This window comes from Anopheles darlingi, chromosome 3 (genome assembly GCF_943734745.1).
Source record: "Anopheles darlingi chromosome 3, idAnoDarlMG_H_01, whole genome shotgun sequence".
Taxonomy (NCBI): Eukaryota; Metazoa; Arthropoda; class Insecta; order Diptera; family Culicidae; genus Anopheles; species Anopheles darlingi.
The window spans coordinates 24101467-24113842 of record NC_064875.1 but is presented as its reverse complement, the minus strand read 5'-3'; the positions used below and the strand labels follow the sequence as shown (position 1 = coordinate 24113842).

Sequence of the window (12376 nt, the reverse complement as noted above, 5' to 3'; positions counted from 1 at the left end):
ACACTAAGCGCAATCGTTGCGGTGAGAACAACGGTTTTCCATTGTACGATTTAATTTAACGGTCGGATAGCTTCTGCCTGGGGGCTGGAATCACTTGGAGCGGTGTTGCTCTGGGTTCTAGGTTTAATCGAGAGCACGAGCAAGGCCACAGGAATTTGGCAACAATACAAAGATTTTTTTTGGAATTATATTTCATCTTCAGGAAGTTTGAAAAAACGTTAGTATTTTCTCTTTTTGGGCACTATTTATTTGTGTTTATCGCACTATTTATTTGTATGTATTTGCATTTGGCAACATTATCCAATACAATTACATTGACTACAATGTTCATAAATTAATTTCGACAAAAAAAAAGAAATACATCTTCAAAGAATCATAAATCATGATGGTATTTAAAAGCCCCTTCCCTTTGGGTTTAGTTTATCTTGCAAAAGCAGCTGTATCCAAGCTGTTAGCAAATGCGTTGTACGATGATGCGTAACCATAAAGTTCCTAACCGTCACCGGGCCTAACTCGCGGCGCCAGTCATTTCCATGCCAACATGTTCATTTAATGCTCGAATCCATTTCCTTCGCAGGCGCTAAGCTCAACGACCGCGTGATAGGCACCCACTCACACACACGCACACCAGATACTCATTTACGGTGGTGTCATAAAATTTCAAATGATGTCACCATTAACATAGAATTCCACAACATAATTGCACGCATGATACGACACAGGGCCTGCCATGGGCCGCATCAACACACTCATAAAGCGTTCAGCTGTCGCAAACTGAAGGCTTTAATGTACTTATGAGACCCCTTCTTCCCCTCCTCATTCCTCCTATTCGACTACCAACCATTGCCCAACGTCTTTTCGGAGCTTCGGAACTTCGTTACAAAAGTGCTCGTATGGCAGACGAAGGAACAATCTGTCTGTTCGAGATGGATTAGGTGGAACGGAATGTGCTGTCGAGTTTTCTTGAGCAGCACGTTAATCGAGAGGAAAGAAAGGTCTTAACTAATAGCACCCACAGGGAGTGGCTGAGTGAGAGGGAGGAGGAAGGGGGTGGTTGGAAAGAACATTTGGTTCATCCTTCGCTTAGTTCACAGTAATAGCACCCGGTATAGCACCCGTTGCCGTACATCACATAGTGGGTAGGGGTCAAAGTAGATAAAAAGCGAAACCACCGAGTGACGATAAACGGAAAAATATGGCCATTCCATTTGACATTTGCTTCGCACTTATGCGTAACGAACGGTTGACACATTTATGGCACGTCGTCCCTTCAACGGTCCGGAGATACTGGAGCTTATCTTTCGCCGAAGATACCGAGGGCTGTTGTTGCTTGTTTGCTCAAATGAGCCGCCCTCGCTAGCTTCTTGTCAATACTCCAGTATGCTTCATCTAATAGCATCATGCAGTTAAGACGATTATTGGAAGCCGAAACGCTGGAGAGATGTGCTTTTGTTGGGAGTATTTTATTGGAGTAGCATTTTATGGTCAACAATTCAGGACAAAGAGGACACAGATTTGCATATCGACAGGTGGTTCCAGGTGAATCAGTGTACCATTTGCAGTAGTTACAGGTACTCGTGTTCGAGCGTTTATGGGGAGAAATATGACTTGAGCAATAACAGTTAACGATCGACAATGGTAAAATGTCCTTAACAGGGAGTTAAATGGACAACTCAATCAGTGTTAAGGTAAATAATCAAATCAAAGAGTCTATTTTACTGTTGACCTAACAACATTTATTGACATGAAGACGATTTTACTTAAGCAGACTGAAGCATTAATCATATTAATTCGATGTTTCTTTGCTGTAACATGACCTGAGGCTTTGTTTAGCATCTTATCTGAGTAATCTTCCTCCTATTAATAGCATGAATCATCATAAAACGATTAAACGCCCATCAGCATCCCCTAAACGTACTCTTCCCGATACCATAATCAGCTGCTCTGTAATTCTTCGACGAATTCATGTCTAAGCTGACAAAACCTAACCCTTAGCTTAGCGATGAAAGCTCGAGTCGCGAGAAGAATTCTACCATCCTCTGCCTCAAAACAGATTGAAACGTGTCATACGAGATGCAAGATTAACATCTTACGCGTGTGAAAGCCAACAGACCATACAGGAGGACATGTTCAAGCGGACAGCTTGAAGAACAAACCAGCAGAGCTCTGTGAGTTGGTAAGCATCGAGCATCGTTTGCTTGGTTGATCTAACGCCAAGGAAGGATTAACAGTTAACGGGCTCACACTGTGGTTCACCACGAACGCACGGCGCCCCATTGATCGGATGGTGTTTGCCGTATAGAAGCTCGGTTTACCATCAAACAAACACACACACACACACAGCAAGGCCACCCAGGCAGAAGGGCAGACCACCAGCCAAGCCAGACGGCGATGAGATCAGTGTGTTGATTCGCGTTTCAGCAATTACCACGGCTCCGGATTTGAATGCGAAATTCCGCCAACAGCACAGCACGACGTCCTTCGACAACGAGAACCTCCTTCTGCCCTCCACTCCTGCCAGCGTGAAGCCCGAGGAATGAAAAGGATTAAATTGCTGCAGCATCCCTTTCACCGATACGCACCTAACGCTCATCGCTACCCTCGCTTAGCGCGCCGACAAAGGCCGCCATTACACGCACAATTACATTCAGAACTAAAGCACACTCACCACAACCACACGCACACACACAGACCAATGCTGGGCACATTAATGGTGAGCAATACACGCATATGGTGGCGAGATGGGAGGATGTTGCGTGAAGAAGGTGGTGGTCGGTGGTTCAATTGTTGTAACGTTGTTGTGCCGCTTCGTTGACGAGAGAGTAAGAGATGGAGCGAGCATAAACGTCATTTTATGCTTCCTACACTCGGGGCTGTTGAGGCTAATCGAAAGGTAACTCCACCGGTTACTGGACCGGTGGCCTCTCGAGTCAAGAAGTGTATCTGGGAGAATGCTACCACCGGAACGGAAGTGTGTTTGCACTCCCGGTATGGCCTCTGTTGGCTGGCCTCTGGTTGGTTGGCTCGGTTACACTCCCGGATTCCGTTTGTTTGAACCTCCCGGAAAGCTTTGTTTTCCTTTCCCGATGATAAATTATGCACAGGCAATTTCGAGTGCTATCTATGCATATCTACAAAAGTACTCTCGGAGGTGCGTCCTGGTGATACCCGGAGTCCGGAACGTTCCGAACCAACAGTCGATCCGGGGAGGGCAGCTCTATGATGTGTACTAACGAGCGTCCATAAAATCCATTCTTTGGTGTACCCGATTAGCCACTGGAATGCTCGGGAGTCGTGGAACTGGGATCGGGATTGGGGAAGCCATTTCGTTGGTTCGTTTTATCAGCTGCAACACGTTCGATGTCGATTCCAGATCTCAAACGAGCTGGTAATTGGGCTTCCAGAGGATTACTCCCCTAACCTGTACGGGCTCACACCTCATCGGGTTCCTCAATACCTCAATTCCCGGGTCTGGTTTCGTTCAATGGAATTTATGTGCCGCTCGATAAATCCGAAACCAACCAACCAATCGACCAACCAGCCAGCTCTAAAGTCTCGAAAGAAGCGCCAGTCTACGGCAAGAGGCAAATGCAAATGAAATTAAACACAAGAAACCATTCTTTGCGTCAAGTGGATGTAGTAGACGGGACGGGAATAACGATTCGGATGTATCCTTTACCATCAGCACCAGCACTACCACCAACCATCGAAGGGAAAAATAATTGATCACAACAAAGAGTGCTTTGTCTTCTTCGAGGCTGGCAATACCGACAATGTGACCACCAGTCAGACGAAAGGGCTCTATAAATACCAGTGGACTGACTTTCAATTATGCTATCTTTGGATTTACCATATTTCTTTTCCTCTCAAGTAGAGCCACCCGCAACCGCCTCATCGACTCTCGTCACGACAGTCTGTGTATCGTAGGTTAGGTAATGCTGGTTGTGGTGGTGTATTTGAACTAAGAGAAATTAGAAGAGCGTGTTCATGCCCATGCTGTAGCAGTGGATGTGCTGCATCCCAGCCAGGGCATGGGGCCATCTAACGAATGCAAATTAATCCGTACGCAATCTGAAACCTAATTGAGAATGTATTCCATTTCATTGGCTTGCTGGTTGATGCAAGGCTGTACTGCCCGGCCAGTTCAGACGCACTACGTTGTCAAAACGAAAAGAATGTACGGTTTTGTTTAATGCGAAGAAAGTATTGACACATTTGCTTATGGGTTTGGTAGATAGATTTTACAATTTGCATACCAACTAGGGACATGCACTTGTTATTAATTTAAATAAATAAATGATGTCACTTGGTATAAGGTTGTCCGTATCTGCATCTCTTGTTTATCCTCATTCGACTGAGTAGCGCACGGAAAAGTCAAACCATCATGCCGACTCCGCCATAGCAACCTTGATGGTGCTGTCCGGTGCTATCAAATGATTTATTGGGATACCATTTTTACCATGTTGCGCAATTTTTCATCGAGCAACCTACACCAAACCGGAGCGGCTATCCGGCGCAGGACATGGTTGTGGGCAACAGTATCCATCGATACCGCCACGAAGGGTTTATCGTTTTCCAATAATAAATCATCGCACGTCAATCATGGTCCATCTCCCCATGGAACGGATGGACCATATTTAATGCGTTGTCACCCACACCCATGGTGATCAGTAGCTATCATGGCACCCGGTACGTTCGTTGGTATTGCGTTGCGATGGGTTACAGCTGGACGGCTTAGCGTTCGAATGAAAAATGGGCCAACGGTTATTCATTCCTCGGTTATTTTCATCAAAGCAGCACAACGCTATAGCTAGGGTTGCGTTTTCACTTCTTATTGGATTGCAGTCAATACAGTAGAGATTGTTAATATTCATCTTTGTTACTGTAAAAATGCTAGAATTAGTCTACAACTTCTTAAAAAACACTCCAAGAAACATAAATACCATAAAAAGATGAAATTAGTTTAGACGAACTGATCGACAACAGGATATTGAGTACTTCAAGGCCAACTAGGACAGGCTACCTTTCTCGATGTTGTTGCTTAGCAACACTCATTTTTCTTCTAAAGTAGCAGTAGCCATTGACTTTCTCAATTGCCAAGGCATAGAATATCAATAGTAACGTCCGACTTGAAACAATGGCTTCTGGTAATAAACGAATCCTTTATAATTTCGACATTAAAAACAGTATTCCAACGATTTCCAAATCCTTTTCTTGGCATAGGTGAGTTCGTGTCCGATTTCGACGCAATGCTGTCGCGAAAGAAACAGAATCGCAAGAGAGCTGTGCAAAGCGCTACACCGTCAGTGGATGAGGTTCCCAATCTACTAGCCCAAATGATGGAGGCTGCCATTGAAGACCAAAAACTCCTTCATGCTGGCCAATTGCCAACACAAAAACTACTCCTCCTCGACAGTGCCATATCGAAGCTGATGAAAAGAAACCTGCAACAACTCTATCTCGAACATGGCTTGCTGAGTGTGCTTACCGTGTGGTTGAGCCCTTCCAGCAACGGTCATCCACCACCGTTCCAGATCCGCGAGGCAATACTGACGGTGCTCCAGCTGTACGATTGCATACGCAAAAACCACCTGAAGGAGTCGGGCCTCGGGAAGCAGATATACCGGCTGGCCAAGGATCCGCAAGAACTGCGCAAGAATCGAAAGCTAGCCCGTACGCTCGTCACAAAGTGGGCACGGGACATTTTCGGTATATCTGTCGACTATCGGAGCATGAGCCGCGCCGAGCGCCTCGAGCACGACATGAAGGCAGTTCCGGGACAACTTAAGAAGGTAAAGAAGGAACAGCACATGACGGATCTTACTATGAAGACGCCGTTTGTACGTCTGATCGATGATCCCTTTGTAACGGACCAAGAGACGAGCAATGATCCGCCAGTTGCTACGACTATTCGAGCTCGCGTTCCGATGGTTTCGACGAAGGAGTATATTATTCGACCGGCATCAAAGCTGGCTGACGAAGGACCGCACCATCAATCGATGGCGACTGTGATGGGTCGCTGCGATAGGATGATTAGAAATTATAACAAAAAACGGGGCACGTAAGCGTTTCGTAGATTAGGCGATGCCGTATCCTAGAAAACGAACGAACAGAACATAACTTCTGATTATATTAGTTATTTTCATTTCTAGTAAAATAGAATAGAATTTCCTTCTTTAACACTAATTTCACACCAATCATCATACCGCCAATAGACGGAGCTACTTGAAGCTCATAATGGCGATTAAAGATATCATTTTCAGTCCAGTCCGTGCCTACCACGAATCTGAGCGCAAGAGGTAGCGTACAGAATGATAGTTTTAAAATGATAACTGAAATGAAATCCTACTCGACTTCCGATGGTTTCGCCATTCATCCTTCCGCTTCCGATTTCGCGGAATCTCGGTGCAACCATGAAAGCGACACAGCGCGAAATCGCGAACGCGAATCCACTCGACGCAATTAAGCTTTTGTCAAATTTGTTGCGGCTAAAAATCCATGGACTTTTCTCCCATTTTACAATGCCTCCATTCTACGCCCTCCAATTTAATATCGAAACATTTACTCGCATTTATGGTGCTTTCCCTCTCGTTTCCGACTGTAACGGAAAGCATGATCTTTTGTGCGCTACCGCATGATGTCAATCGACATTTTTTATTTAAAAGTTGAAATGGTATTTTCGCAGCCAGCCAGACTTAATGTGGCTTCCTCGTCGCGACATTGCATTTTTTTTTTCTGGGGCCTTTTTTTGGCCACCGCAAATCTCGCACACACACACCCACTGCTGCGAAGGAATTGAATATTTTATGAATATTTTCGACAAACTTGACAAACGCGTTAACCGGGGGGGTGGGTCGCATTTATCAAACCCACGCGAAACCCATTTTATATCTCCATCGATCGATTGGCAAGCCGCATGGCCACGTTACGATAACGCCCTCCCCCCCCCCCAAATGGGAGAGGTTATCATGTGTGCGAGGCCGGCAGGATGTGCTGGGATGCGAATAAAATTTTATTGTTTTCCCATCTCATGCCGTAGGCATCATCATCAAACAACGCCATCACCTTGCGAGATGCTGTTGGTTTCCAGTGATGTGTATTTTTTTCCTGCGTTTTTACAATTCCACCAAACCATCGGTAACGCGACTCGTTGCTCATTGATTTGTAATTCGGTGTCAGCTTCGTATGCTACTATGTTGCTCCGTTTTTAGGGGGAGGGTAAGACGTGTGAGAGTGATGTGCAGAAATCATTTCCATGGTTTCCGTACCATTAAAGCACAGAAGGCTGCTAATAAATATTTACGATCGTCAGCCACCAAATACACCCTAGAGCGAACGACACACACACACACACGCGCGCATACGGATAACCAAGACAGAGAGATTGAAATTCGGTCGATGATGACGGTGTGCCACTTCAACACAGTTTCAATCAGGTCATGCTCGTGGCCTCTTTCGCCAATTCACGTGCGGCAGCATGATTGCATCGAAAACCAAAATCATTGAATAGCGGAAATAAAAAAAAAAATACCTAGGAGTGATCATTCCCCTTTCCGCATTCACGCTCACTCGCTGAAGAGCAGTTGAAGCCTTCCATATTTTTTGGCACAAGCATTGGCGTCAAAAGCGCCACGCTGTATGGGGTTTACCATGCATATATATTCCGGGGAGGGGAGGAATTTCCATTTCTATCTCTTCCAATAGCCACGCGGAATCGGCGGGCCGCCACGATCAAATAAACACCTTTTTTACCGAATTTTTCGCACACAGCGAGGGCACAGGCAGTTGCAAACCGGGATGAACTGATTTGGCCGCGAGGAACTGCAAAAAAAAATCGCCTCCGCCCAAAATAAACTGGCAAACGGCTATTCATGAGAGCGGGAGGAGATTTAAATTTATAGCCGTGGCCACACGGGGCGAAAACTCTAGCGCAAACGAAAAAATTAATGTCAAAACGGTTTCGCTTAACCCTTACACGCTGTCAAACTTTTATACGTCCGCGGACTTTTTCGCTGAACCCTTGACGCTATCGAACGCTTTATTTACGAAAATGTAGGTTCTTTTCGTATTGTTTTTGCATTTTTAATATAAATATAACAGCAACAGCAACAATATCGTTAAAAACTGCAAAATTTATTCGGAAATCAACTTCAGCGGCCAAAACACTGATGAAAACAATACGTTTGACATTTCGGCATAAATTTTCGGGTTTTTACCCCTGCCACACGAAGCGAAAACATTTTGGCATTAATGTGCAAATTTGCGCGCAAATTTTCGCCCCGTGTGGCCACGGCTTATGAGATTTGTTTTAAATATTCATTCACCGAGCGTATATTGAGTGGCGAGCTCAATCAAATCCCTCAAATCGTATTTGCCTTTCGGATATTAAGCTTCACTCCGCGGGATGCGGCTGCCAGTACATTGCTATCTCTGCATACTTCGATTGAAGAGCCGCAATAGCTTAAAATGCCTAGGTGTGCCTGACTGGTTTTGGAACACGCTCTTTCGGGATAGAATATGTAGATCCGGGCTTCGACAATTTAATATAGGAAATTTAAATGTGGTGATGAGTGGTGGATACCAACGAAGAATTGCGGAAGCTCTTGAATGCTCATATCCAACTCGATCTTTACGGTCTTTAGTAGAGTCATTTAAAAACACACAAGAAATGCACAAAATATGATTGCGCCTGCAACTGAGATATTTGGGAAAATACGTGAAGTTTTAATCAAATCGTGTTAAATGTGTAAAATGGAATAGTTCAAAAGGAAATTGTGGATTTTAACCAATACTCAATAAACCGGCTGCAGAAAAACACACACACCATTAAAGACACAAAACATGTATTCATACTAACTCTGAAAAACGTTACTGAATTCACTGTATTTTGCACATCGTGTTACATCCGAATATCTCCATTCTGAATCGATTGAACATAGAAATTTGCGGAGTACTATTTCTTCGAATACAATGCTATCGCATAATGTTGGCAAACAGTTTTCGGCGAAACGCAAAGCGCTTCATTCGAATCAAACCAAAATCGCTCAATCAGATTTACAAAGTATCCGCAAATTTCTATGTTCCTGCAAATTTCTATGTTGTAATTTCTATCAGTAATCTGATGGTTGGATCTGATTTGAGAAGACTCAAAAACAATTTCCTCTACAAAATTACAATCCAGGATCAATTCAATACATCCAAACAGATTGCAGCTACACGATAGTTAATTAAAAGTATGGAACACAATCAGTGATCACTCATAGCTTCAAAGCTATCATACGCGTTCCGAGAACGCTACATCAAACATAGACACACACAAAATGGCTGCTGCCCCTTTTCAATGCAAATGTTCGTAGCTTCGCCAGCATACATTTTCAAAGGCCTCGCTGCTCGGCTGCAAGTTGCGCAAATATATCCAGCCGAAAAACAAACGTACCCGTAATTACCGCGATGTCCATCAAATTTCGTTTGAAGCAAATGCCACGGAAATAACCTAATACATTCATTCCCGGGCCCGCAAAACGAGCAGGACAACAATTAGCTCAAAAATGAGCTGCGGGTGCACTAGCGCGCGCTTTGAAGAGGCACTCCCGTGAACCAGCACAGTGCATATGCTTCGAAACGAGCGCCAAAAACTTCACCGCAATTCCGCCGCCACTTCCAACCAATGGCCGGAATTGAACTCCAAAGGGGTTGATTGATGGTCAATAATGCGGAATCCATTTGCCGTGCCAATGGGCGCGGTGCGAGTGCGAGCAAAATCAAATCTGGGAACATAAAACCCAGCCAGCCAGCAAATGTTTTCCCAATTTTCCACCATCCTTCGTCCGGTAATCCACGCTCCCGGATGGAACGGATTTAATCAAACAGATTCCCTCTATTGTTTCGGCGCGCCGGACCGTGGCGTCGGCGTGAAAATACATTTCCTCGATGCCACGGTCCGGTGGATGGACAGCGCAGACAGGCATGATGCGGGATTGAACGAAGTAGAAAAAAAAAAGAACCACATAAATCACGCCACGACTCATAAACCGACGTACCCGACACCTGGATGATGTGCCGCGATGATGATTCCGTGATCAGGATCACGGTTCTCCAGCTGCTGCTGGCCACAGAACCTTTTCCTGCGGAACGCAAACCATTGATGAGGTGGCAGGTTCAACCCATTGAGAAGCGCTTTCCTGATCCCTGAGAGCAAGTGCGAACGGTAGAGAGAGAGAGAACACTTTTCCCGACAAATATCGATGTCCCATTCCCGTTCATTGGCCGTTGCATATGCCATATGGCACGTCACGTCGCCTGTTCGCCATAGCGACGATGATCGGCTCTTCACCTTCACCGACCGGACCGGATAGTGTCGTCCGATAATAATTGGCCTTTAATTGATTTGATTTGTGCCGATGTTTGAACAATTGTGCAAATGAAAATTTCATTCCACATCCGGTAGCCACACCGGGTAGCGATCCGACCGGATGTGCCCGCTACCAGATAAGGGGGGGAGGAGGGATGCGTACCGGATGTGTCGAGCGCATTTCGACATTTGTGGTGGTTTCTGGGCGACCCCCAGACCCGGTGTACACGTGTTTTCGAACACGTCACAAGCGCCCGAGGGCGGTTCGTGTTCGAAGGTAAGCCAGACAGACAGGGGCACGAATTGATGAATTTCCATCGAATCCTCAACCTATCTGGGAGTTTGGGCATGCTGGGGCAATGTGGTACAATGTGGTAGGACCGTTGTTTCTGGTGTACGGATTGATGTTAGTCTTTTGCTTTAAGTAACGATTTGGTAAAGTCTATTCCAAGGATGAATAATTGTTTGGAGATTTGATTTCATTTAATATTCTAATGTTTTAAGAATTGAACTCGCCGTATCCATTTCAAATACTGTACATTTCCGGTAAATAAATAATAATGTAAAACGAGTGGAAGAAACTACTTATTATTTGAATTCGGATAGTATATTTTTCAGTTTGCGTCTGTTTCTAATACATAGTTCTTTTCATAATGCTTTTCGTAATTAACTACTGAAGACAGCAGTCAGACAGAGAAAACATACGGACGTATCTTTCGTAATCTGTTCAGTTTCTGCACTTCCAATAACCAAACAGGGACATCAGTAGCTTCTTTAATCATCGCCAGTTTTACCAAATACTTAGAATTGGTGGTTCTTCTTAACAAAGCTCGGTGTTTTTTGCAACTTTAAAGCAATCTGGAGCAGTTTTGCAACTTTAAAGCAGTTTTTGCAACTTTAAAGCAGCTGTTTAATTTTTTTTTTTATTCGGCACACCCTTTACCCGGTAGGTTCGTCTGGGTTTTATTAAAAATGTCGATACTTTTTTTTATTGAAGTCATACTGATAAGTATACAAAGCGCTGTACGGGTTTCATCTAACAACATAGACAGATAGATTTGACATTCACTTAATAAAATGTTAATTTTGTTTACTAATAAAATTACTAATTTAGTCAACAAAAAATTTAAAAAAAATATTCCTTCTTTGTCCAGGTTAAAGTAAAACCCCTCACTAACAAATATTCTAGTCAATGACCGGTTCTCTCCAAGCCAAAAACCACGGACGGCGTCACAATCTTTATCGTTCCTGATATAATGCTAAGGAATCCCCACATTGAACTGTTGCAAATTAATATTCATTTCAGGAACTATTTATAAGTTCGTCATAACAAGGGATTTAACATAAATTAAACATGAACAACAACTATATTATTAAATTGTTCACAGTTGTATCGGACAAATTGTTAGAAAAAGCATTTAATCGTTTTTCGAAGATACTTTTGATTACAAAAACTGGTCTTCGTTATAAATTGCACATTGCTTTAAAGCTACGCCACAAACCACTATCTAACCGATATGACCGCGGATATGACGCGACACTCTTCTGCGCTCGTCGGTATGATTGATCACTCCAAAAGTCAAACTATTGCTCGAAAGACCATCCACACGGTCGAACGGTACATTGTTTGTTGTGGTCACAACCGGTGCCCGGATGTGGTCCTTCACTAGGAATACCCACTAGAAGCTACGGCCACCGGAGGCACTGTTATTTTTTGTTTTGTATCTTCTGCCCCATATGCAAACGGCAAACGCCACACAATGATTCATCCAAAAAGGCACTCCGGAAACCGAACCGGCCTCGATCGATCGTAGCCACCATGCGGCCACTGCCCCGATGGGGTGCACATTTGACCATTCGTTTATCGCCGTTCAATCGGCCAACCAAAACCCGGAACGAGCGGTTCTTCGTTCAATTTCCGGAGCCCCTTCCCCCCACCCGAAGCGATGGTCCGAGCAACGCGTCGCGATTCACGGTGTGCCGCTTCACATTATCGGCGACAAATCGGATTAAGGGATTGCACCC

At 44.4% G+C, this 12376-nt stretch overlaps 1 protein-coding gene across 1 annotated transcript; it reads left to right on the top strand.

Annotated features, from left to right (window-relative positions):
* Window positions 1-5137: 5137 nt before the first annotated feature.
* LOC125953794 (protein IWS1 homolog A-like) lies at window positions 5138-6065 on the top strand. Its single transcript, XM_049683573.1, has 2 exons — window positions 5138-5147; window positions 5224-6065. The coding sequence occupies exons 1-2, from the start codon at window positions 5138-5140 to the stop codon at window positions 6063-6065; spliced, it is 852 nt and encodes a 283-aa protein (XP_049539530.1).
* The last annotated feature ends 6311 nt before the right edge of the window (window positions 6066-12376 follow it).